The following is a 24,377-nucleotide window of genomic DNA, read 5'->3' as shown; positions in this document are numbered from 1 at the left end:
ATTGATAATATATACGGAAAATGAACAACGAATAATTTGATACTGAGCGAAGCGTTTTAAACAAGACAAAGAACAATAACGTTGTGTGTCTGTGTGTGTGTGTGTGTGGGGGGGGGGGGGAATACACGTTTGCATTGTCTCTTGTTGCAGCACACACAATTAATGATGGCCAAACGCATTTCTTACATATTATGAATTCCAACAGTGTCTTTGCTCAATCATGTACATCAACTTAACGCCACAGCCAATTGCGGAATAGTGAACGTTAAGCGGAACTAGTTGTTCAGCTGCGTTTCTGGCGAACTGTTAAAGAAGTGGCCACTCGCTCAAGAAGCCTGCTTTGCTAGGATAAAACTTCATTCATTTATCGGTATATTGGGGCGGCTATTCGAACTCTGCTTCGTCAAGTCGATGTAGAAATGGAAACGAAAATGTGCGGGGGTTTGCCTGAGCTGGGGATATCGAACGGCGAGGACCTGAAAGAAACGCTCACCAACTGCACAGAGCCACTGAAAGCGATCGATCAATTTCAGGTAACGGCAGTAATTCACAGTGCGCTATTACGGGGATTAATTTCGTCACCGGCAACACGTTTTGCAAGGGGGTATGGAGCCATTGCTGTCCAATGTGTTTATGTCTGCTACACAAAACTCATACGGATCTCGGGGTCTCGTCTGCATTATTAGCAGCACTCCTCGCTGTTTCGACTGCGACCCGGAAGTCGTCCTCACCGCGCCATGTTGTCGAGGATCTTACATGACTATAGAAATAGATACGACGTGCTTATGCGGTGGTCACATTGGTGGGGGCAACGTTCCCATCAAAGGCAATGTACAGTGGGTACGGAAAGTATTCAGACGTCCTTAAAATGTTCACTCGTTGTTATATTGCGGCCATTTGCTAAAATAATATACAAGGATATTTTTCCTCATTAATGTACACACAGCACCCCATATTGACAGAAAAAAAACGGAATTGTTGAAATTGTTGCAGATTTATTACAAAAGAAAAACTGAAATATCACACAGCAGAAGTATTCAGACCCTTTGCTGTGACACTCATATATTTAAGTTGGGTGCTGTCCATTTCTTCTGATCATGCTTGAGATGGTTTGGAGTCCAGCTGTGTTTGATTATACTGATTGGACTTGATGAGAAAACCCACTCACCTGTCTATATAAGTCCTTACAGCTCAAAGTGCATGTTTGAGCAAATGAGAACCATAAGGTCAAAGGAACTGTCTGAAGAGCTCAGAGACAGACTTGTGGCGAGGCACAGATCTGACCGAGGTTCCTAAGAGCACAGTGGCCTCCAAAATCCTGAAATGGAACACATTTGGGACAACCAGAATCCTTCCTAGAGCTGGCCGTCCTGCCAAACTGAGCAATCAGGGGAGAAGAGCCTTGGTGAGAGAGGTCAAGAAGAACCCAGAGATCACTGTGGCTGAGGTCCAGAGATGCAGTCGGGAGATGGGAGAAAGTTCTAGAAAGTCAACCCTCACTGCAGCCCTCCACCAGTCGGGGCTTTATGCCAGAGTGGCCCGACGGAAGCCTCTCCTCAGTGCAAGACACGTGAAAGCCCGCATGGAGTTTGCTTAAAAAAAAAAAAAAAACACCTGAAGGACTCCAAGATGGTGAGAAATAAGATTCTCTGGTCTGATGAGACCAAGATCGAACTTTTTGGCCTTAATTCCAAGCGGTATGTGTGGAGAAACCAGGCACTGCTCATCACCTGTCCAGTACAGTCCCAACAGTGAAGCATGGTGGTGGCAGCATCATGCTGTGGGGGTGTTTTTCAACTGCAGGGACAGGATGACTGGTTGCAATTGAAGGAAAGATGTATGCGGCAAAGTACGGGGATATCCTGGATGAAAACCTTCTCCAGAGTGCTCAGGACCACAGACTGGGCTGAAGGTTCCACCTTCCAACAAGACAATGACCTTAAGCACACAGCTAAAATCTCAAACTGACGGAGACGATATTTTGTGGCCCCCACCTTAATGTGAAAGTTTAATGTTCGTACGGCCCTCGAGTTTTATATGTGTTGTGTGTTGTTTTACAGTGTTGTGTGCGGAGCTGACGAAGCTACCAATCACGGTGGGGTATATGGCTCTCGGGGGCGTGGCATCGACCGGGCTTGATGCAAGCAGAGAAACATTTTTCAATGAGTGAAAGTTACAGCAGCGTTGCCATGAACTGTGTTCATGATAATATTCTCACATTGGATGCGCTCAAAAACTGTTTGGTGCGGCAGTACCTGGGACTTAAAAAAAAAACAACTGTCCCTCGTGATGACACGCAAGAATATAGTGCCAAGAAGTGGAAATGCTGGGGAGGGACGAGAAACCAGCCGCGCATATACACCATAATTATACAGCAAATATAAATGCCCGAAATACAACATTATAAGCAAGGAATTTAAAGGGGTTACCGCCAAAAAAATAGCAGCAATATGGCTCCTACACACCGGCCCCTAATTGTTCTTGTAGGAAAACAAAATAATTCCCGATTACAAGTATATAAGAAGCCAATATTACAAAGGTCAGTTAATTACTTGACGCCTTTGTCATAGCACAAATTTTGATTACACTTTGTTTCAAAGTTAAACATCTTTTTACACTATACAAAAGCATGCTTTCTTCATTCTTCTGTATATCACTGGAAATGTGTGTGTGCAGAGAGAGGCAAGAAAGTGCAGGAGATAAGCTTGCATGGAAAAGGATGACGCTGATTCTGGTGTTACTAGAAAGTAGGGCTTGGATGTTAAGCAGAGTTTCCCACCAGCAAATCGATGGGCCTGCAAAGAGAGGCCTTCTGAGTCTTCACCAGAACTTGCCGAACTAGTCCGTTGGAGTCCGGCATGGTCTGTACGATCCGTGTGAGGATCCAGGAGTTACGTGGTGCAGTGTGATCTGTAACGAGAATGTCGCCAAATACGAAGTTTCTCCTTTGGTATGTCCACTTTTGTCGTTCTTGTAACTTGGGCAGATACTCTTTAGTCCACCTCTTCCAGAAGAAGTCAGCCATGTATTGCATCTGCTGCTATCTGCGCCTGGGATAGCAGTCCTCAGGGTGGAATATACCAGGTGGTATCCTGGGCTTGGTGTTGAGAAGAAGCAGGTGGTTAAGTGTGAGAGGCTCTTGATCGTGAGGGTCGTTCGAAGCTGTGGTGTGAGGCCTAGCATTAATAACTGATTCCACCTCACATAAGGTTTGAAGTCCCTTTTTGTCAAGAGTCTGTTGTAGTAGTATAGCAGCCAGAACCCTTCTGACAGTCCAGATTTGCCTCTCCCAGATACCACCATGATGAGAACCTGATGGGGGCTGAAAGTCCATGTGATGCCCTTTTTGAGCTGAGTGTCCTGAAAGAGGGCATCATCGAGGCCCCGGATAGCCCCTTTGAGTTCCTTTTCTGCTCTGACTAGATTGGTGCCATTATCTGAGCGCGTGACATTCACTTGACCTCTTTGGGTGATCATCTTCTGTCTTCTTTTCCTTTCGACTTGTCCCTTTAGGGGTCGCCACAGCGCGTCATCCTTTTCCATGCAAGTTTATCTCCTGCACCATCCTCGAACACCAACTGCCCTCATGATCTACCCTTACGACATCCATCAACCTTCTCTTTGGTCTTCCTCGAGCTCTCTTGCCTGGCAGCTCCAATCTCATCATCTTTCTCCCAATATACTCACTATTTCTCCTCTGGACGTGTCCAAACCATTGAAGTCTGCTCTCTCTAACTTTGTATCCAAAACATTGTAAACCTTGTAAACCTACCTTGTAAAGTCCGCGAAGCCGGTAAACTCCTCCCGCTGCATGTCACCCACCGCTTTTAATTTTACACACATTATCACGATCAATACTGCTACAGTTACTCGTCAAGTAGACTTGACTATTGTAATAGTCTTCTGACTAGACTCCCCAAAAAGAGCATTAAACAGCTGCAGCTCGGGTTCTGAACAGAACAAAGAGGTCAGAGCATATTATTCCAATTCTAAAGTCTTTACACTGGCTTCCAGTCAGATTTTAAAGTTCTGCTACTGGTCTATAAATCACTCAATGGTATAGGTCCTGAATACATGAAACAAATGCTCATGGAATATAAACCCAGTTGGGCTCTGAGATCGACAGACTCGGGTCAAATAGTGCAGCACAGAGTTCAAAGCAAACATGGTGAAGCAGCATTTAGCTATTATGCTGCACACAAATGGAATAGGTTGCCAACAGAAGTGACATCAGCCCCGACCGAGTCTGAATGTTTTTAAGTCCAAGTTAAAAAAATTTTTAATAATTTTCTCATGCTTTTTAGAGCATTTCCACTTTTAAATGATATTTATTGCACTGTACGCTATTTTAATAGTACCCCCCCGCCACCCCCCCCCTTTGTATTAAATGTGGCGGCACGGTGGGCGTCTGGTTAGAGCGTCTGCCTCTGAGTTCTGAGGACCGGGGTTCAGTCCCCGGCCCCGCCTGTGTGGAGTTTGCATGTTCTCCCCGTGCCTGCGCAGGTTTTCTCCGGGCACTCCGGTTTCCTCCCACATCCTCAAAACAAATGCGTCGTAGGTTGATTGAAGACTCTAAATTGTAGGTGTGAATGTGAGTGCGAATGGTTGTTTGTTTATGTGCCGTGCGATTGGCTGGCAACCAGTTCAGGGTGTACCCCGCCTCCTGCCCGATGATGGCTGGGAGAGGCTCCAGCGCTCCCGTGACCCTAGGATAAGCGGCTCAGAAAATGGATGAATGGATGTTTTAAATGTTTATAAATGTTTTTTTTCCCCTTTTGTTTTTAAATTATTTTAATCACATTGAGTTACCTCATGTATGTAATGCGCTATATCAATAAAATTGCTTTCCTTTGCTTTACATTTGTCACGGGAATAAAACCAAAAATTGTTTCCCCGAGTGATGTCACGGATGATTGTCTTGAGGGTGTGTGTGTGCGTGTGTGCGTGCGTGCGTGCGCGAGTGGAGGGGACTATCCCGCGAACTGCAAAGATCGCCTGCTTAATTTGTCTGTCGTTTTCATTCATTTCACACATTATAACAAACACAGTCACGTGCAAAGGTTTGAATAACTTTATGAAGCGAGCAAAGCTAACATCTGTTTGTCTGCCTAAACCCTGTTTATAGCATACACATATGAAGCTGCTATATTTGCAAAGTTAAAAAGACCAGACTAAAGAGGATTGTATAGGAAAACAAACTATCATTTAAATAAAGTGCAATAATTGCAGTCGTAAAGATTTAGCCATGTTCTGTTTGGGACAATGATTTTAAATGGTGAATTGGTTTGTTTTGTGAGTAAATAATTTACAAAATAGTGTGAATAATCATAAAATATGTTTTTAGATGTATGTCAATCATATAGTTGTGGTAATGCTCAAAATTAAGTTATTTTCCCAGGGGAAGAAGGTTAGGCGCTCTCACAATGAGAACTGGCCCCTCTGAGTCGAACAAATGATCGACTAAAAGTAAAGCCTTTAATTGGCCTGTTTTGTCTGTTACTGCTTGTTGCGGACACACTTCTTGTTCACAGTAACATATTTTTGCAAATATTATATCTGTCGTCACTGTCAGTCTTTACTTCATACGAAACTATGGTGTCCCCACACCACTACCCCAAATGTTAGAGCCACCATTAACCACAAGAGGCAGATCTCCTTTGGGCAAAAAAAATAAAACGTTAGTGCATATATGGGATCATCACTTTAACCATCTGTAGCAACCACATCCAACCTCACTGCAGCGACCCTTTCCTCGCTGATAAGTCAAATGAGCTGGAAGCCACGTTATCGCCACCTAGCGTTCAGAGACGAATATATTTTGGCCAAATATACTGGATATAACCCAGTGCGTGTGAGCTGGGATTTCACAGAATAGAAACTGTGGGGAGACCGTACGACGGGATGTCAGTAACCCGATTCATTTGCGCATTTAAACGTAGTTAGTAATTTATCCTTTGTGGAGGTCGTTTAGCTCCTCGCCAGGGACGGAGCAAAAGGATGTTAAGCGATCTGAATTGTAATCACACCAAGATTTAACGGCTTAAATAGTGCTTCTTTTGATTTTGTAATTTTTGGCACAGTTTGCATAATAAACATTATTATTATATATTTAAGTATATATCCACAACTATTTAAAAAAAAAACTATTTTAAGAGTCTTTTGAGTCAGACAGATCCAGTCGATTGATGATGACTCTTTGATGCATCTTGTGATTATAGATGGAAAATGGCATTTTGTTGCCAACTCTCCAGTCTGCTCTTCCTTTTCTGGATCTACACGGAACACCTCGACTAGAGTTCCACCAGTCAGTCTTTGATGAACTCCGTGAAAAGCTGATGGAGCGAGTGGCTACGATAGCTGAGGGCAAGGAAGAGGACAGGTATGACAGTAGGAGTTTGCGACTGCCAGGCGGTGCTGTAAGCTGCATAAAACCCGCAAAATCAGGAATTCAATAAAGTAGAAAACTGTGAAGACATCAGCCCAAATTTTGCTGGCCATAAATGTTTTAAACTGAGTGTCACACACTAATCATCTACTAAACTCAAAGCACCTGCACAGGTTTCCCCAGGTGTCATTAAATTGCTTCAGTTTGGCTCAATTGTCTCAGTTGGGTTCAATATGGGGAAAACTGCAGACTTCACAACTGGCCAGAAGGTCATCATTGATACCCTCCATAGGATGGTTAAGCCACAAAAGTTCATAGCTAAGGAGGCTGGCTTTTCACAGAGTGCTGTGTCCAAGCATATCAATGCAAAGTCTAGTCGAAGGACAAAATGTGGCAGGAGCTGCACTAGCAAAAGAGACGACCGTGGGCTTCAGCGGATTATCAAACAAGACTCCAGCAGAGATCCAGAAAGAGTGGAATGAGGCGGGAGTCATAGCTTAAAAAACCACAACATTCCGACGCCTCAAGGAGATGGGCTACAACTGTTCGGTTCCTCGGGTCAAGCCACTTCTGAGCCTGAGCCAACGTAGGAAGCGTCTCAACTGGGCCGAGGAGGAGGACTGGACTGTTGGCCATAGTCCATGGTCCTATTTTGAGATGAAAGTAAAGAGTGCCTTTCATTCGGGAATCAAGGTCCAAGGGTTTGGAGTAAGACGGGTAAAGAACAGAACCCACGCTGTTTGAGGTCCAATGTGAAAAATCCACAGTCAGTCATGATTTGGGGTGCATTGTCCAGTGTAGCCGTAAACTTTGGTAGCCGGTTTACGGCTACATTGGTGAAATATAAAAATGCCTTTTTTTGTATGTGTGTATTGTTTCCTGTGGTAAACTGTGCTGGCGGGCCACATATCATTGATTTTATGAAATGATGCTTCGGGCCGGAGAAAATTAGTGTTAGCAGCTAGTAGCTAACTCTGTTGCATGAGCCGTCGCTGATCACGCAAATAGTTTTGACACTGGGTCGGCCGTCGCTGTCTAAGCGAACTGTTCCGGACAGTTGGGTTTGCACAGTGTAGAATTAGTCTTGTGTTTCTTTTTTTTAATTTTTTTTTTTTTAATTTGCTTTATTTACAGATCACTCCATTGTATTCGTACCGCATGACGTCACATTTTGTTTTCATGTCGTTGTCTTCTTGATTTCTGGCAGAGTGGGCATGTTAAAGAACATTACTGCCTCTTAATGGTTAAGTGATGAGCACCCACAGCAAAGAAAAGTATTAAATAACAAATATTGAATCCATAATGTATTAACGATTACAACTGCAGACTAATGATTATGTTGTGCAATTCAACAATCTTCTTTTCCTTTCGGCTTGTCCCTTTAGGGGTCACCACAGCCTGTCATCCTTTTCCATGTAAACCTATCTCCTGCATCCTCCTCTTGAACACCAACTACCCTCATGTCTTCCCTCACAACATCCATCAACCTTCTCTTTGGTCTTCCTCTAGCTCTCTTGCCTGGCAGCTCCATCCTCGTTATCCTTCTACCAATTTCTATTTCTCCTCTGGACGTTTCCAAACCATCGAAGTCTGCTCTCTCTAACTTTGTCTCCAAAACATCGAACCTCGGCTGTCCCTCTGATGAGCTCATTTCTAATTTTATCCAATCTGGTCACTCCGAGAGCAAACCTCCACATCTTCATTTCCGCCATACATCATGGCTGGCCTCACCACTGTTTTATAAACTTTGCCCTTCATCGTAGCAGAGACTCTTCTGTCACATAACACACGTGACACCTTCATCCACCCGTTCCAACCTGCTTGCACCAGTTTCTTCACTTCCTGACCACACTCTTCATTGCTCTGGACAGTTGACCCCAAGTATTTAAAGTCCTCCACCCTTGCTATCTCGTCACCACCCCTCTCATTCATGCACATATATTCTGTTTTACTTCGGCTAATCTTCATTCCTCTTCTTTCCAGTGCATGCCTCCATCTTTCTAACTGTTCCTCCACCTGCTCCCTGCTTTCACTGCAGATCACGTCATCTGCAAACATCATGGTCCACGGGGACTCTTGTCTAACCTCATCTGTCAGTCTGTCCATCACTACTGCAAACAGTAAGGGCCTCAGGGCTGATCCCTGATGCAGTCCCACCTCCACCTTAAATTTGTCTGTCAGACCTACAGCACACCTCACCGCTGTTCTGCTACCCTCGTACATGTCTTGTATTATTCTAACATACTTCTCTGCCACTCCAGACTTCCGCATGCAGTACCACATTTCCTGTCATAGGCTTTCTCTATATCTACAAAGACACAATGTAGCTCCTTCTGACCTTCTCTGTACTTTTCCATCAACATCCTCAAGGCAAATAAGACATCTGTGGTACTCTTTCTTGGCATGAAACCATACTGTTGCTCGCAACTACTCACTTCTGTCCTGAGTCTAGCCTCCACTCCTCTTTCCCATAACTTCATTGTGTGGCTCATCAACTTTAGTCCTCTATAGTTCCCACAGCTCTGCACATCACCCTTGTTCTTAAAAATGGGCACCAGCACACCTTTCCTCCATTCCTCAGGCAGCTTCTCATGTGCTTGAGTTCTATTGAACAAGCTGGTCAAAAACTCCCCCGCCACCTCTCCTAGATGCTTCCATACCTCCACAGGAATGTCGTCCTTTAATGCCTTTCTAACTTCCCCCTTACTAATCACTGCCACTTCCTGGTCCACCACGCTTGCCTCTTGTACTCTCCCTTCCCTCTCATTTTCCTCATTCATCAACTCCTCGAAGTATTCTTTCCATCTAGCTAGCACACTGCTGGCACCATCTAGCTAGCACACTGCTGGCACCTGTCAACATATTTCCATCTCTATCCTTAATCACCCTTACCTGCTGCACATCCTTCCCATCTCTATCCCTCTGTCTGACCAGCCTGTATAGATCCTTTACTCCTTCTTTAGTGTCCAACCTGGCATACATCTCATCATATGCCTCTTGTTTGGCCTTTGCCACCTCTAACTTTGCCCTGTGTCGCATCTCCACGTATTCCTTTCGCCTCTCCTCAGTCCTCTCAGTTTCCAACTTCTTCTTAGCTAACCTTTTTCCTTGTATGATTTCCTGTACTGTGAGGTTCCACCACCAAGTCTCCTCCTCTCCTTTACTGCCAGAAGATACACCAAGTACTCTCCTGCCTGCCTCTCTGATCACCTTGGCTGCAGTGGTCCAGTCTTCTGGAACCTGCTCCTGTCCACCAAGAGCCTGTCTCACCTCTTCCCGAAAATCTGCACAACGCTTGTCCTGTCTTCGACCACATGGTTCTCTGCTCTGCTTTTGTCTTCCTTATCTTCCTCCCCACCACCAGAGTCATCTTACACAGCACCATCATATGCTGTCTAACCACACTCTCCCCTACCACTACCTGACAGTCGGTAACCTCCTTCCGATTACATCGTCTGCACAAGATGTAATCCACCTGCGTGCTCCTACCTCCGCTCTTGTAGGTCACCCTATGTTCGTGTCTCTTCTGGAAAAAAGTGTTCACTCCAGCCATTTGCATCCTTTTTGGATACCACCATCTGTCCCTCCAAGTTTCTTCCAGAATTTCTCTTTCACCTCTCGGTCACATCCTACCTGTGGGGCATAGCCACTAATCACATTATACATAACACCCTCAATTTCAAGTTTCAGCCTCAGGTTCAGATAATTTTGCAATATTACACTTTCAATCTCCACCAGTCCAGGATCCAAGATGAACATTGCACTTAGTTGCTCAGCAATGTATATTGTGTCCTCGTTCATGAAAGTGTTGGAACTGAACGATACACAAAGCTCAAGCTGACAAAGGTCACAAAACCTGTTCTCAAACTTTTGCCCAAGTCTGTTTATGACTTGAGAGTACTTCTCTACAACTTTGCCAATGTCTCAGATGCATACTAAGCATCGTCTTTCAGCACCATCTCCACAGAAGGACAGTGCAACACCTTTTTTTCTCTGTAAATTCACAGAGAAAATGTTCATGTGAGCTTTAAATGCATTTAGAGCACTTATTATATCAGCAACGATCTTACCTTTGCCTTGCAGCGCACAGTTCAAATGGTTGTCTGTTAAAGATGTGAGGTCAAGTGTACACCTCTAACAGCAAGGTGTCTTTGCCTTTGAATTGCATGAACTCTTGAAAACGTGTATGATGTCCGCGCTCAAGATACAGCAAGATACTTTTCACCGTGTTCACTGATTGGGAGGCCCTCGCCCAGGAAACTGACCAAGTCCCATCATTGCAAAGTTTGAACACAGTCAGCAAAAAGTTTTTGGAAAAGCTCGAGGTCGGGAGCTCAAAGGGACTTCGTTTGGAATGAATGATCAGTTCCCCAAGGAAATCTACGAGGCGTAAAATCTTGTACCCGTTGATGAAGAATCACCGTGACAAAGGCAAACGAGCGTGGCTACTTGTCGAGTTGTCTTGTCTCAATACTCGTCCATAAAAGACTACCTTTTACAATAAATAGTACAGTAGCAGATCTAGAAGGCCGATATATAATTATACAGGCTACAATATTTAACAAGCTTTACGCAATCGTCAATGTATACGCTCCAAATAAAAATGATCCAGCCTTTTTTCACATGCTCTTTTCACACTTGTCAGCCAATTCTGCAATTATCATGGGAGGTGAGTCTATTCTTATGCTAAATCCCCTAATAGATCGCTCAAATCTCCAAAATAGCAATCAGACACAATCCCCCAATATACTGGAGCAGTATATGGATTTCCATTTTTACGGCATCAATGTCACCACTCCCCACCCATTTGTTGTGGTCCTCCCAGGTCTGTGTGGTAGATGCTTGGGCTTCTTTCATGATACTGTTGGTATGTCATCTTGTACCTACAGAACTGCCTGGCGGTCATGAAGGGATGAAATAGAACAAGAGTTACTACCATAACTATGGTTCTATGAATTCCAGATGACCGTCAGAAAGTTGGGTCACTTAAAAGTTTTAGGAACCGATAACCTGCTGACACCAGAAGTTATACCCTCCAGTGGGGTCATGCATGGGTCACAAGGGATGTTATTGTACTCTACACACACAACACACGCCTGCATCTAGCGCATACAGCACCGTCTGGTGGTCATTTTGGAACCATAGAATTGTAGTTATGGTAGTGACTTGGTATTATTAGTCGTGAAGGTGCCACTTTCAATGTGTTTGTTGTTTTTCATACATTTACAGATATGGGAAGCTTGAAGAATTGCTGGAGAAAAGCTTTCCTCTTGTCAAAATGCCATCCATTCAACCAGTGGTGATGCAGGTGCTGAAACATTTACCCAAGGCAAGAAAATGTTTACTAACTTTGATGAAAAGTATGAAGATTATTGTGATGTGTGCATCTGTAAGAAACGGTCAGCATTATACAGTGTACATTTTCCAGTAAGGTAGTGTATAGTGTTTGAAGAGTAGTTCCAATTATTAATTATATTATGATTAGGCGGCAGGGTGGGCGACTGTTTTAGAGCGTCTGCCTCACAGTTCTGAGGACCGGGCTTCAATCCCCGGCCCCACCTCTGTGGAGATTGCATGTTCTCCCTGTGCCTGCGTGGGTTTTCTCTGGATACTCCGGTTTACTCCCACATCCCCCCCAAAAAAATGCATGGTAGGTTGATTGAAGACTCTAAATTGCCCGTAGGTGTGAATGTGAGTGCGAATGGTTGTTTGTTTATATGTGTCCTGCGATTGGCTGGCAACCAGTTCAGGGTGTACCCCGCCTCCTGCCCGATGATAGCTGGGATACGTTCCAGCGCTCCCGCGACCCTTGTGGGGATAAGCGGCTCAGCTAATGGATGGATGTATAATATAATTGTAGAAATCTGCTTTAATCAGCCTCTTGCCCGAAGTCAGATGAGATAGGCTCCAGCTCACTTGGAACCGTAATGATGACTAATGTATGGAAATCGGAGACTTTGGACCATTCAATCTTTGGACCATTCAATGGTACCCCTCTGTGAATGAAAGACAAACCCACAGTGGTCACAGAAATAATAAAAAAAAAAAAAAAAAAAAAAGAAAAAGTAAATAAATGTGTATTTTAAAAAACAAACTCATGAAACAGGCCTGGACAAAGGTCATGGTACCCCTAGAAAAGACAATAAATAGAAAAAAGAAAATAATTTGACCATAGGGGACGTGTTCAAACAAGGTGTATCCTCTAATTAGCATCACGGGTGTCTTCAAACTTGTAATCAGTCACTCGGCCTATTTAAAGGGTAACAAGTAATCACTGTATTGTTTGATGACACGGTGTGTACCACAGTAAGCATGGACCAGAGGAAGCGAAGGAGAGCAATTGTCTCAGGAGATTAGAGAGAAGATTATGGACAAGCATGTCAAAGTTAAAGGCTGTAAGACCATCTCCTAGCATCTCGAAGTTCCTGTTACTGCAGTTGAATATATTATTTAGAAATTCAAGATCCACGGGACTGTAGCTAACCTCCCCGGACATGGCCGCAGGAGGAAAATTGATGACAAATAATGCAAATGGGAACAAAAAAAGCCCAGAACAACCTCCAAAGAAATAAAAGGTGAACTCGAAGGTCAAGGTACAGCAGTGTCAGATCGCACCAGCCGTCATTGTTTGAGCCAAAGTGGACTTCACGGGAGACGACCAAGGAGGACACCACTGTTGAAAATCAATCATAAAAAAAGCAAGACTGGTATTTGCTAAACTGCATGTTGACAAGCCACAAAGCTTCTGGGAGAATGTTCAATGGACAGACGAGACAAAACTAGAACCTTTTGGCAAGTCACATCAACTCTATATTCACACACACAAATGAAGCATACCAAGAAAAGAACACTGTCCATACTGTGAAACATTGACGAGGCTCTGTTATGTTCTGGGGCTGCTTTGCTTCATCTGGCAGAGGGTGTCTTGAATCTGTGCAGGGTACAATGAAATCTCAAGACTGTCGAGGTATTCTAGAGAGAAATGTGCAGCCCAGTGTCAAATAGGTTGGTCTCAGTTGTAGGTCATGGTTCTTGCAACAGGATAATGACCCGAAACACAGCGAAAAACACCCAAGAATGGCTAAGAGCAAAACATTGGACTATTCTGAAGTGGCCTTCTGTGAGCCCTGATTTTCAGTTTCAACAGAATTGTCTGATTTCCATTGGTTAAGTTTACTAATTTTTTATTTATTACCTTTTTTTTTTTTAGATTTGCGGTTATTTCTGTGACCACTTAGGGGTTTTCTTTCATTACCAGAGGGGTACCAACAATTTTGTCCACATGTGCAGACTGTGCAAGAAGAGGGGAATAAAAGTCTGGACCTCCTTTATGCCAATTACCATTTTTCATGAAAAACTAATTTTGTTTATTAAATTGATTATTTTACTGTCACTGCACTGGCTTCCATTATGCTTTTGTGTGTATTTTAAAATGCTCTCATTTTTCAATCCCTCCATGGTGTCGCCCGGCAAAACTTGTCTGACCGGTTGTTTTTAAATCCCTCCATGGTCTCGCCGCACAGTACTTGTCTAACCTGCTCCAGCCCTACACCCCAGCGCATTCCCTTAGGTCGACAGATCAATGTTTGCTCGTTGCACATAATCAAAGAGAAAACATAGACTTTCTCAGTTGTGGAATGAGCTCCCTCTGCACCTAAGACGGTCCGATTCATTTCCGTTTTTTTAAATCCACTATTAAAACTCACTTCTTTTCTCTGGCTTTTACCTCAGTCTGGGATGTTGATTTTAATCCTTCTATACTTTTTGCCTGTTTTACATTTTTTATTTATTTATTTGTTTCAATGTGTTTTTACATTATTTCCTTGGTATTTTGTCTGTGTATTGTTCTTTGCCCTCTTTGTCTTTGTTTAATTTACACTGTTAAGCACTTTGGTCAACTGTGTTCTAAAAGTGCTCTGTGAATAACGCTGGGTTGGCTTGTTAATAACAATAATATTCATATTGTCGTTTGCCTTATGTTTGATCTTAGGTACTGCACTTTGTTACAGCTGTGGTTAAAGTGCTCTATAAATAGTTGAGTTGAGATATAGCATTGCGAAACAAACTGTAATGGCCTTAGATGTAAGAACAATAGTAGATGTACATTATCAGCATAACTCTACTACCTCACTGTCCATGCCAACCAATAATCAGTTGTGCAGATATATCCTTTTATATTTTGGGGGGGGGGGGAAAAAAAAAAAAAAAAAAATATATATATATATATATATATATATATATATATATATACACACACACACACACACACACACATACACAAAAACTGTGAACCCCTCCAGGTACCTGAGAAGAAGTTGAAGATGGTCATGGCTGATAAGGAGCTTTACAAGGTGTGTGCTGTGGAGGTGAAAAGGCAAATATGGCAGGACAACCAGGCCCTATTTGGGGATGAGGTGTCACCTCTCCTGAAGCAGTATATTGTGGAAAAAGAAGCAGCTCTATTCAGCAGTGATCTCTCTATTCTGCATAATTTCTTCAGCCCATCTCCAAAAATGCGACGTCAAGGCGAGGTGGGTGAAAAAAAAAAATCAACTGAATCACATAAAGTGGGAGGGGGAAAAGTATGTAAACCCCGTTGATCATTTTACACTTGAGACAATGTGAGTCCCAGAATGCACATGTCATGGAAACAATGAGTCCTAGCCCTGGAACAATGAGTCCCTGCAATTTATCATCACGGAATACAGATACAGTAATCCTCCGCGACATTGCGGTTCTTGCTTCACGGTCCCGCTGTATTGGAGATTTGTATTCCAGTTTTTTGTCTTTCATCTTTCGTTCTTCTTTTTAAAATACTGGTTGTAGAATATTTTTGTTCTCTCTATTGCTCTTGCTCGCTATCAATGTGTGTTCAGGGCTGCCACGATAGCAAGTTTTTTTTTTCGAGCGATATATATTCCCCAAAATTTTCAAGATAAATGTTAATATCTTTGATTTTGGCATAATATTAAAGCATAGTCAAGAATTGTACACATTTTACAAATTCTGCCCTGGTAATTAAACATATGAGCACAACTGTGGAATGTTATCTCATTTACTAAATAAAAGTAGGGCTGCATTTCAGAATAAGCACAAGTAAATAAAAAGAGAAAATTATGCATGTTCAAATAAAGTGGTGAACTTAAAAAAAAAAAAAAAAGTTTGAGTTTCCCCTTTTCTGTTTGGCATCTTGAAGTGAAGTCTCAAACAATTTTACATAATTTAATATAACAAATCTTAACTGAACCGTTTTCAAGGTTATGTTTGTTCGTTTTGGTTCAAATGGTGTTTTACATATATATGCACTTTTTATCAGAGCCCTCAGTGGGAAATTCCCACTGATAAGTACAAACAAAAATTGCTGTAATTTCCCGTGTATAATGCGGACCCATGTATAATGCCTGATTTGCAGTTTTATCGTTCAATGTTTTTGGATGCGCAAAGTGCGAAATATGACCCGCAAACTGCGATGTGAGACCGCTTAATTCGAGCCTCGCACACATGCATACGTAAGCATTGCTGTGAGTCAGAGGACGCACATTCACAATGATTTTTGCGTCCCTCATCATTTTCGTGCATCTAGGACGCGGGACGCACATCAAACGAGATCCCTTTGTAATTTCTTAAATTTCTGCATAATTTGGTCTTAAAATGTGGGCTGATCGGCTAAACCACAAGAATATCAAATGGTTCTTTCTTCTTATTTTCTTTTCTTCATACCTCATTCTTTACAGGATGATCACTCCTTGGAAGGGCAGCAAGAGTGGTGAACTTTTTCCATTTTCGACAGTTTGTCTAACCATCGACTGATAAACATCGAGACTTTTCGAGATACTTTTAACCTTTTTACTTGAACGCAAACTTTTCCAGCTTGATAAAAGTGGTGTTTTCTAGTGGCGCCAGCAGCTTTAAGCCACACTTCTCTTTTTCTCACTGATTGGACTCTAGGTTGGCTCGCACCTGACTCTGATTAGCTCCTGGAGAATCTGTAGCCTACAGGTTCACTTACGTTTTCCACCCTGTCTTGTGAATGTGTATGATATTTTCATTAATATGAAAACACAATTGTTTGTGTGGTATTGTGTTAGTTTCAGCAGACATTGTTTATTCCTGTGATTTCGATGATCGGCCCACATTTTATGACCAATTGAATAAATTTAAGAAACTCTAAGGGTTCACATACTTTTCCCTTCCACTGTAAATACAATATCCTTCACAGGAGTGTAACGGTTCTGTATGTGTGCGCGTAATAGGTGGTCCTGAAGCTGACCCAGATGATTGGGAAGAACGTCAAGCTTTATGATATGGTGTTGCAGTTTTTGCGAACACTCTTCCTACGGACACGAAATGTCCATTACTGTACTCTCAGAGCAGAACTGCTAATGTCTCTTCATGACTTGGACATCAGTGAGATCTGTTCTGTTGACCCCTGCCACAAGGTAAGAAGGGAAGGTAGCACATTGTCGTTTTCTTTATGAGCAAGTGATGGCTTTTATGACACAATTTAAAGCTTTGACGGTCATTTAGGAATCAGAAATTGTATGCTACACCTTAGCTCTAAGTTAATTCTCTTTTTATGATTTTGTTGATTGCAACAGTTCACATGGTGCTTAGATGCCTGCATTCGAGAGAAGTTTGTGGATGGAAAGCGGGCCAGAGAGTTGCAAGGGTTCTTAGATGGAGTCAAGAAAGGACAAGAGCAAGTCCTTGGGTAAAAAAAATAAATAAATAGTGGGGCTGGTATAGCTTTTCTGATCGTTGGGATGTAAATTGTTCGAGACCTTCTGTACTTTTCAGCGACCTGTCTATGATCCTGTGTGACCCATTTGCTTCCAACACCATGGTGCTGACTATCATGCGAAACCTGCAAGAGCTTCTTAGCCAGGATGCTTTACCCAGGGTGAGAAAGCTATTACACCAAGACTTTAATTCAGTCGTGCTTCATTTTATGTAAATTGAAAGTTTTTGCAGTGTTGTGACGAAGTGTTATTTTATTTTTTGGCCAACATTCATTAAAACCAACACTGCTTTAGATGAAGGAAAATCGTTGCTTGTGTAATGAGCCACATACAGTCAAGCCCAAAATGATTCATACCCTTGGCAAATTTTGGTTACAACGGGTTAAAAACCGCATTTCTCTGCAGTTGGTTTGTGGACAGTCATGGCAAAGACAAATGAGCTCACTGAGAACCTGAGGCTGCGTAACATGGCTGCTCACAACTCAGGCCTGTAAGGTCATATCTAAATGTTTTTAAGTGTTAGGACAAGACGCGCACTGTGGAAAATCTCAGAGGACATGTTTTGGAAGCCAGATTCTCAACATCGGGCAGTCTGCAGAGAAACTTGGCCTTGCGCAGCAGTTCAACATTTCAGCACAACAACCCAAAATGCACTGCAAAGGTGGTGAAGAAATGGTTAGCAGACAAAGACCTTGTCTTGTCGTGGGACTTGAATCCAATTAAGAATCTGTGGAGGGAGCTAAAGATCAGGGTGATGGCTCGGAGAGTAGCCAACCTGAAAGAGTTGGAGCTCATCGCTCAAGACGAATGGGTAAAAATATCAGTGGAGACGTACAAAAAGCTAGTCGGCAATTATATGCAGGTCAATGAACATGACAAGTCTGAATTAGTATCACAAAATACCAGTATTGTAAAATAGATAGATCAGTGATGGGGATAGTTCCACCACTGTCCCGCGAATGTGAATTGTTTTACTGTTTGTTAATTGTTGTTATCAACACCAAGGCCGACATTTTCTCAAATAGAGGCTAACGCTTTGCCTCAGGTAACTGTAGTCCATTGTCGGTGAATGCCTTTTTTTGTAATCTCCTCTTTGAAAATAATGTTGTTGTATTTGCTCATCAGGACAGTCCTGATCTGATGTTGCTTCTGCGGATGCTGTCTCTCGGACAGGGAGCGTGGGATATGATTGACAGCCAAGTGTTCAAAGAACCTCGTTTGGTTCGCACAATTGTCACCTTACACGTACTTATGCAAACACTTGCTTGGTTCGGTTTTGATAAACGTAAATGTTTGTTCTTACTGTGCGCACACTCAGGATTTGGAACTAATGACCCGCTTTCTGCCTGCCATGTTGTCGGTGGTTGTGGATGACCACACTTTCAGCGTGGAGCAGAAACTTCCCAGTGAAGAGAAGACCTCACTCTCCTATCCTACCACTTTGCCAGATGCTTTTACCAGGTAAAATCTTCGAGGTTTTGACTCAATTTGCTTCTTCAGTCATTTGATTTTTGAAAAATATACAGTGGCTTGCAAAAGTATTCATACACACCTTGCCTTTTGAATTGAATTGTTGAAATCTTTGCAGATTTATTGAAAAAGAAAAACTGAAATATCACACAGCCATAAGTATTCAGACCCTTTTCTGTAACACACATATTTAACTCGGGTGCTGTCCATTTCTTCTGATCATCCTTGAGATGGTTCTACACCTTCATTGGAGTCCAGCTGTGTTTGATTATACTGATTGGACTTGATTGGGAAAGCCACACCCCCGTCTATATCAGACCTTACAGTTCACAGTGCATGTCAGAGCAAATGAGAATGATGAGGTCAAAGGAACTGCCTGAAGAGCTCAGAGAGGGATCAGTCTGACATTTGGAGCCCTGCAAAGAGGATCTCAAAGGGAGACAAATTGTGCTGAGGACGCACACGCATTCTCATATACATCAACACAATTGTCTATCCGATAGTTGGGTCATCACTTCATTTACAACGTGTGTGCCATTATCAGAGGAATGTTTTTCAACGTGAGTTAATTAAAGACTCCTAATTGTCGCACATCCCAATCAACGGGGAATTGAGCGCACACGTTAGAGTAGCCGACCCTTCCCTGTCCATGTTTAAATATGCAAATCATATTTAAATGAACCCTGCACCTGAGATCTCAATCTCTGCATTGTCTTCTGCTTAGCCGAGGTCGGGCAGCAGCCTCAGCAGGGAAGCCCAGAATTCCCTCTCCCCAGCCACTTCCTCGAGCTCTTCCGAGGGGATCCCGAGGCGTGCCCAGGCAAGCCGAGAGAAGTCGTCTCTCCAGCGTATCCTGGGTCGTCCCCGGGGTCTCCTCCCGGTGGGGCATGCTCGGAACACCTCACCAGGGAGGCGTCCAGGAGGCATCCTAAACAGATGCCCGAGCCACCTCATCTGGCTCCTCTCAATGCGGAGGAGCAGCGGGTCTGCTCTGAGCCCCTCCCGGAGGACCGAGCTCCTCGCCTTCTCTCTAAGGGAGAGCCCGGACACCCTGCAAGGAAACTAATTTCGGCCGCTTGTATCCGGGATCTTGTTCTTTCGGTCACGACCCACAGCTCGTGTCCATAGATGAGAGTAGGAACGTAGATCGATCGGTAAATTGAGCGCTTCGCCTTTCGGCTTAGTTCCTTCTTCACCACAACCGATCGATACAAAGTCCGCATCACTGCAGACGCTGCACCAATGCGCCTGTCAATCTCCCGTTCCATTCTTCCCTCACTCGTGAACAAGACCACAAGATACTTGAACTCCTCCACTTTGGGAAGGATTTCATCCCGACTTGGAGAGGGCACTCCACCCTTTTCCGACTAAGCACCATGGTCTCAGATTTAGAGGTGCTGATTCTCATCCCACCCGCTTCACACTCTGCTGCGAACTGCTCCAGTGAGAGTTGGAGATTACGGCCTGATGAAGCCAACAGAACCACATCATCTGCAAAAAGCAGAGATGCAATACGGAGGCCACCAAACCAGACCCCCTCTACGCTTCGGATGCGCCTAGAAATTCTGTCCATAAAAGTTATGAATAGAATCGGTGACAAAGGGCAGCCTTGGTCGTACAGGGACCGAACAGCCCGTATCACTGGGTTCGCTACCCCATACTCCCGAAGCACCCCCCACAGGAGTCCACGAGGGACACAAAACACATTTAGACTGGTTGGGCGAACTCCCATGCACCCTCGAGGACCCTGCCGAGGGTGAAGAGCTGGTCCACTGTTCCACGGCCAGGACGAAAACCACACTGCTTCTCCTGAATCTGAGATTCGACTTCCCGACGGACCCGCCTCTCCAGCACCCCTGAATAGACCTTACCAGGGAGCCTGAGGAGTGTGATACGCCTGCAGTTGGAACACACCCTCCGGTCCCCCCACCACCCCAGTCTGCCAGTCCAGAGGCTCCGCCCCTCTCTTCACCCAAGTGTCCAAGACATGAATAGACCTTACCAGGGAGACTTCCCCTGTAGTTGGAACACACCCTCCTCCCCTTCTTAAAAAGGGGGACCACCACCCCAGTCTGCCAATCCAGAGGCACTGTCCCCGATGTCAACCAGGACAGCCCTACAACATCCAGAGAACTCCGGGCAAATCTCATCCACTCCCGGGGGCCTTGACACCGAGGAGCTTTTTAACCACCTTGGTGACCTCAATCCCAGAGATAGGAGAGCCCGCCTTAGATACCTCAGACTCTGCTTCCTCATGGGAAGCTGTGTCGGTAAAATTGAAGAGGTCTTAGAAGTATTCTCCCCACCGATTCACAACGTCCCGAAACGAGGTCAGCAGAGCCCCATCCCCACTATACACAGTGTTGATGGTGCACTGAGACGCCAGATGGTGGACCAGAATTTCCTCGAAGCCGTCCGGACGTTGTCCTCCATGGCCTCACCAAACTCCTCCCACGGCCGGGTTTTTCCCTCAGCGACCACCAAAGCCACATTCCGCTTGGCCAGCCGGTACCCATCAGCTGCCTCAGGAGTCCCACTGTCCAAAAAGGCCTGATAGGACTCCTTCTTCAGCTTGACTGCATCCCTCACCGCTGGTGTCCACCAACGGACACCAGCGGGGATTGCCGCCACGACAGGCACCGACTACCTTACAGCCACAGCTCCAGTCGCCAGCCTCGGCAATAGAGGCGCGGAACATGGTCCACTCGGGCTCAATATCCCCCGCCTCCCCCAGGGCGTGGCTGAAGTTCTGCCGGTGGTGGGAGTTGAAACTCCTTCTGACAGGGGATTCTGCCAGACCTTCACAATACGTTTGGGCCTGCCACGTCGGACCGGCATCTTCCCCCACCATCGGAGCCAACTCACTACCAGTTGGTGATCAGTGATCACCCCCTATAAAGATTGCAAAAAGGTTGGGTACTCTGAAATGCTGTTTGGTGCATAGGCACAAATAACAGTCAGGACCCGTACTCCCATCCGAAGGCGGAGGGAGGTACCAGGTATTGGTATCTGGCCAATACCGACCTTATTTCAAGGTATCGGTATCTGATAGCAGCCATCGATACTCAAGGCAAAGTGAAAAAAAAATCTAACCGAGTACAGTAAGTCCACCACGCCAATATGTGGTGCACCACTGCAGCGGTTTGACACATTGGTGAAATCATAGCCGTCACAAGGAAAGCAAGGTCTTTGTTCACAATTATCTGTCATTGTGTTCATAGAAATTTTATGTATCAAAAGTACTAGTGGTTTCGGTACTCCGCATCGATATGTATCGGCTGAAAAAAAAGTGGTATTGGACATCCCTACTTTTATCCAAACCATCGCATTCTAGTTCTGGCTTTGTTTAGAGTTGTTGGCCTGCTGGTAGGCCAAGTCAGGTTTCCCAGGCTTTTGTCCAGGTTTACCTTGTATTTTGCTCCATTCAGCTTCCCATCAACTCTGACCAGCTTCCCTGTCCCTGCTGAAGAAAAGTGTCCTCACTCCATAAAGCGCAGTGTTTGTATTGGTCATGTGGTCCTTCCTTCCACATCTATTGTGTCTCCCACTTGCCTTTTGGAAAATGAAAATAAAGAAGTGGAAAATGTGACTTGTCCCGCCCCCGGATCCCCCGCCCCCACCTAATAATGCCTTTGTTCTTGCAACATCAATAGGATTTGTGGAGTGCACAACGATATTTGTCCTGCTGTGTTTGATGTTCAAAGCTTGGGATTTTTTTCTTCTAACTTAACCATGCTTTAAACTTCTCCACAGCTTTCTCTGACTCGTCTTCATGTTACTTTTTATTTATTAATGTTCTCGAATAGACCTCTGAGGGCTTTACAGAAGAGCTGTATTTATACTGCTCATAGATTACGCACGGGTGGGACTCTGCTAATTAGGTCATTTCTGAAGACTATTGTTTGCACTGAATTTTATTTAAGGATATCAGAGTAAAGGGGCGAATAATTTTGCACGAGACCTCCTTTTAGATGATTTTAAAGATCATGTATGATTTTCTTTTTACTTCAAAATGATGAACCACTTTGTGATTCTCCGTCATATTAAATCCCCCCCAAAAATCTATTTTGTACTGTGTAATTCCAACGTGATGAAACCGGCAAAAGTTTAAGTGGTGTGAATACTTTTGCAAGCCAACTGGTGCGTACACAGTGGGGGAAATAATTATTTGATCCCTGCTAAATTAGATTGTTTCTTCCAAAGAAATTAAGTCTCTGATTTTTAAGGTTGTTTATTTATGTTGGAAATAGACATTTTATTATTGCCTTTTACTTTGAAGCTGCTTCCTTTCTAATGATTATCCTTATTCTAACTGGCAAGATCTCGCATGGAGCTCCAGACTAAAGGAAATGAATGGTCGTCAACCCATTTCGACTTTTGTAGGTCTACAGTTGTGTCCCTGACTTCTATTGACAGCTCTTTAGTCTTGCCCATGGTGGTATAAAGATCAAATATTATTTCCTTCAATGTATATGTCTAACTGTAGGAATGATACATTATGTATGCACACTTTATTGTTTGTTTTAAAAAAAATCAGCCTTGGTCACATTTGTGGTGGATCTGCCTCAGATACATGCAGGAGAACAGAGTGGCCTGTGAAATGGGTCTCTATTACATTCTCCACATCGCCAAGCTGAGAAACAAGAATGCCTTACAAAGGTTGCTACCTGCCCTAGGTGAGAATTGACCATGTTTTTCAGAACTAGAGAACCGGGGCACACAGCATTGCTCAATGAACTTGTGGTTCCCCAAAGGTACGAATATCCGTTAAAATCTGTTTTTATAATGTTAAACAACCTGTAAAGTGTAAAGTTTGAAAATAATTGCTGAAAACGTGCAAAGACTGAGAACTATGTGGTACTCAATTGTGGAGATATAGGGCTCTATTTTCGTAGACTACATCTACGGAGGGCCGCAAATGCCGGCGGATTCTGATTTTCGCGCAAGCGCAAAGCACGCTGTGCGTGTTTTGCCAACTTGGCAGACCGGTCTGTACCAAGCGGGGCGTTCCGGTGTAGCCAGGGTCTGTCCTTGGAGATGTGCCTGGCAGAGAGTGACAATTTGGTGGTCTACACTTAAGCCTGCTCTGACCACATCCAACTTCCGATGCAAGTTGGATCGCTGGTTGAACACGATTTTTGTGATTTTTGATCGGGGCAAAGGGCAGACAGATACAACCCCAATTCCAATGAAGTTGGGGCATTGTGTTAAACATAAATAAACACAGAATACAATGATTTGCAACTCATGTTCAACGTATGTTTAATTGAATATAGTACAAAGACAAGATATTTAATGTTCAAACTGATACACTTTATTGTTTTTAGCAAATAATCATTCACTTAGAATTTTATGGCTGCAACACGTTCCAAAAAAGCTGGGAAAGGGTCATGTTTACCACTGTGTTACATCACCTTTTCTTTTAACAACGTTCAATAAATGTTTGGGAACTGAGGGCACTAATTGTTGACGCTTTGTCGGTGGAATTCTTTCCCATTCTTGCTTGAGTTACACAATCAGCTGTTCAACAGTCTGGGGTCTCCGTTGTCGTATTTTACGATTCATGATTTTCAATGGGAGACATGTCTGAACTGCAGGCAGGCCAGTCTAGTAACCGCACTATTTTACTACGAAGCCACGCTGTTGTAACACGTGCAGAATGTGGTTTGGCATTGTCTTGCTGAAATAAGCAGGGGCTTCCATGAAAAAGACGTTGCTTGGATGGCATTTTTTTTCTCCAAAACCTGCGTGTACCTTTCAGCATTAATGGTGCCTTCACAGAT

General features: G+C 43.8%; 1 protein-coding gene across 2 annotated transcripts in view; it reads left to right on the top strand.

Moving 5' to 3' along the window:
* Positions 1-293: 293 nt before the first annotated feature.
* Positions 294-24,377, top strand: part of nelfb (negative elongation factor complex member B) — a 30,906-nt gene continuing 6,822 nt past the window's right edge. The window contains exons 1-10 of one of the 2 annotated variants that reach the window (XM_061673167.1): positions 294-533; positions 6,219-6,379; positions 11,615-11,714; positions 14,686-14,916; positions 16,639-16,824; positions 16,984-17,096; positions 17,183-17,285; positions 18,250-18,345; positions 18,443-18,585; positions 23,164-23,270. In XM_061673167.1, the coding sequence (XP_061529151.1) occupies positions 420-533; positions 6,219-6,379; positions 11,615-11,714; positions 14,686-14,916; positions 16,639-16,824; positions 16,984-17,096; positions 17,183-17,285; positions 18,250-18,345; positions 18,443-18,585; positions 23,164-23,270 (1,354 nt within the window). In that variant the 5' untranslated portion in view covers positions 294-419. The remainder of the gene's footprint in view (positions 534-6,218; positions 6,380-11,614; positions 11,715-14,685; positions 14,917-16,638; positions 16,825-16,983; positions 17,097-17,182; positions 17,286-18,249; positions 18,346-18,442; positions 18,586-23,163; positions 23,271-24,377) is intronic. The other variant, XM_061673168.1, reaches the window with a different exon arrangement.

This window comes from Phycodurus eques, chromosome 3 (assembly GCF_024500275.1).
Source record: "Phycodurus eques isolate BA_2022a chromosome 3, UOR_Pequ_1.1, whole genome shotgun sequence".
NCBI classification, from domain to species: domain Eukaryota; kingdom Metazoa; phylum Chordata; class Actinopteri; order Syngnathiformes; family Syngnathidae; genus Phycodurus; species Phycodurus eques.
This window is presented reverse-complemented; position numbering and strand designations above follow the sequence as displayed.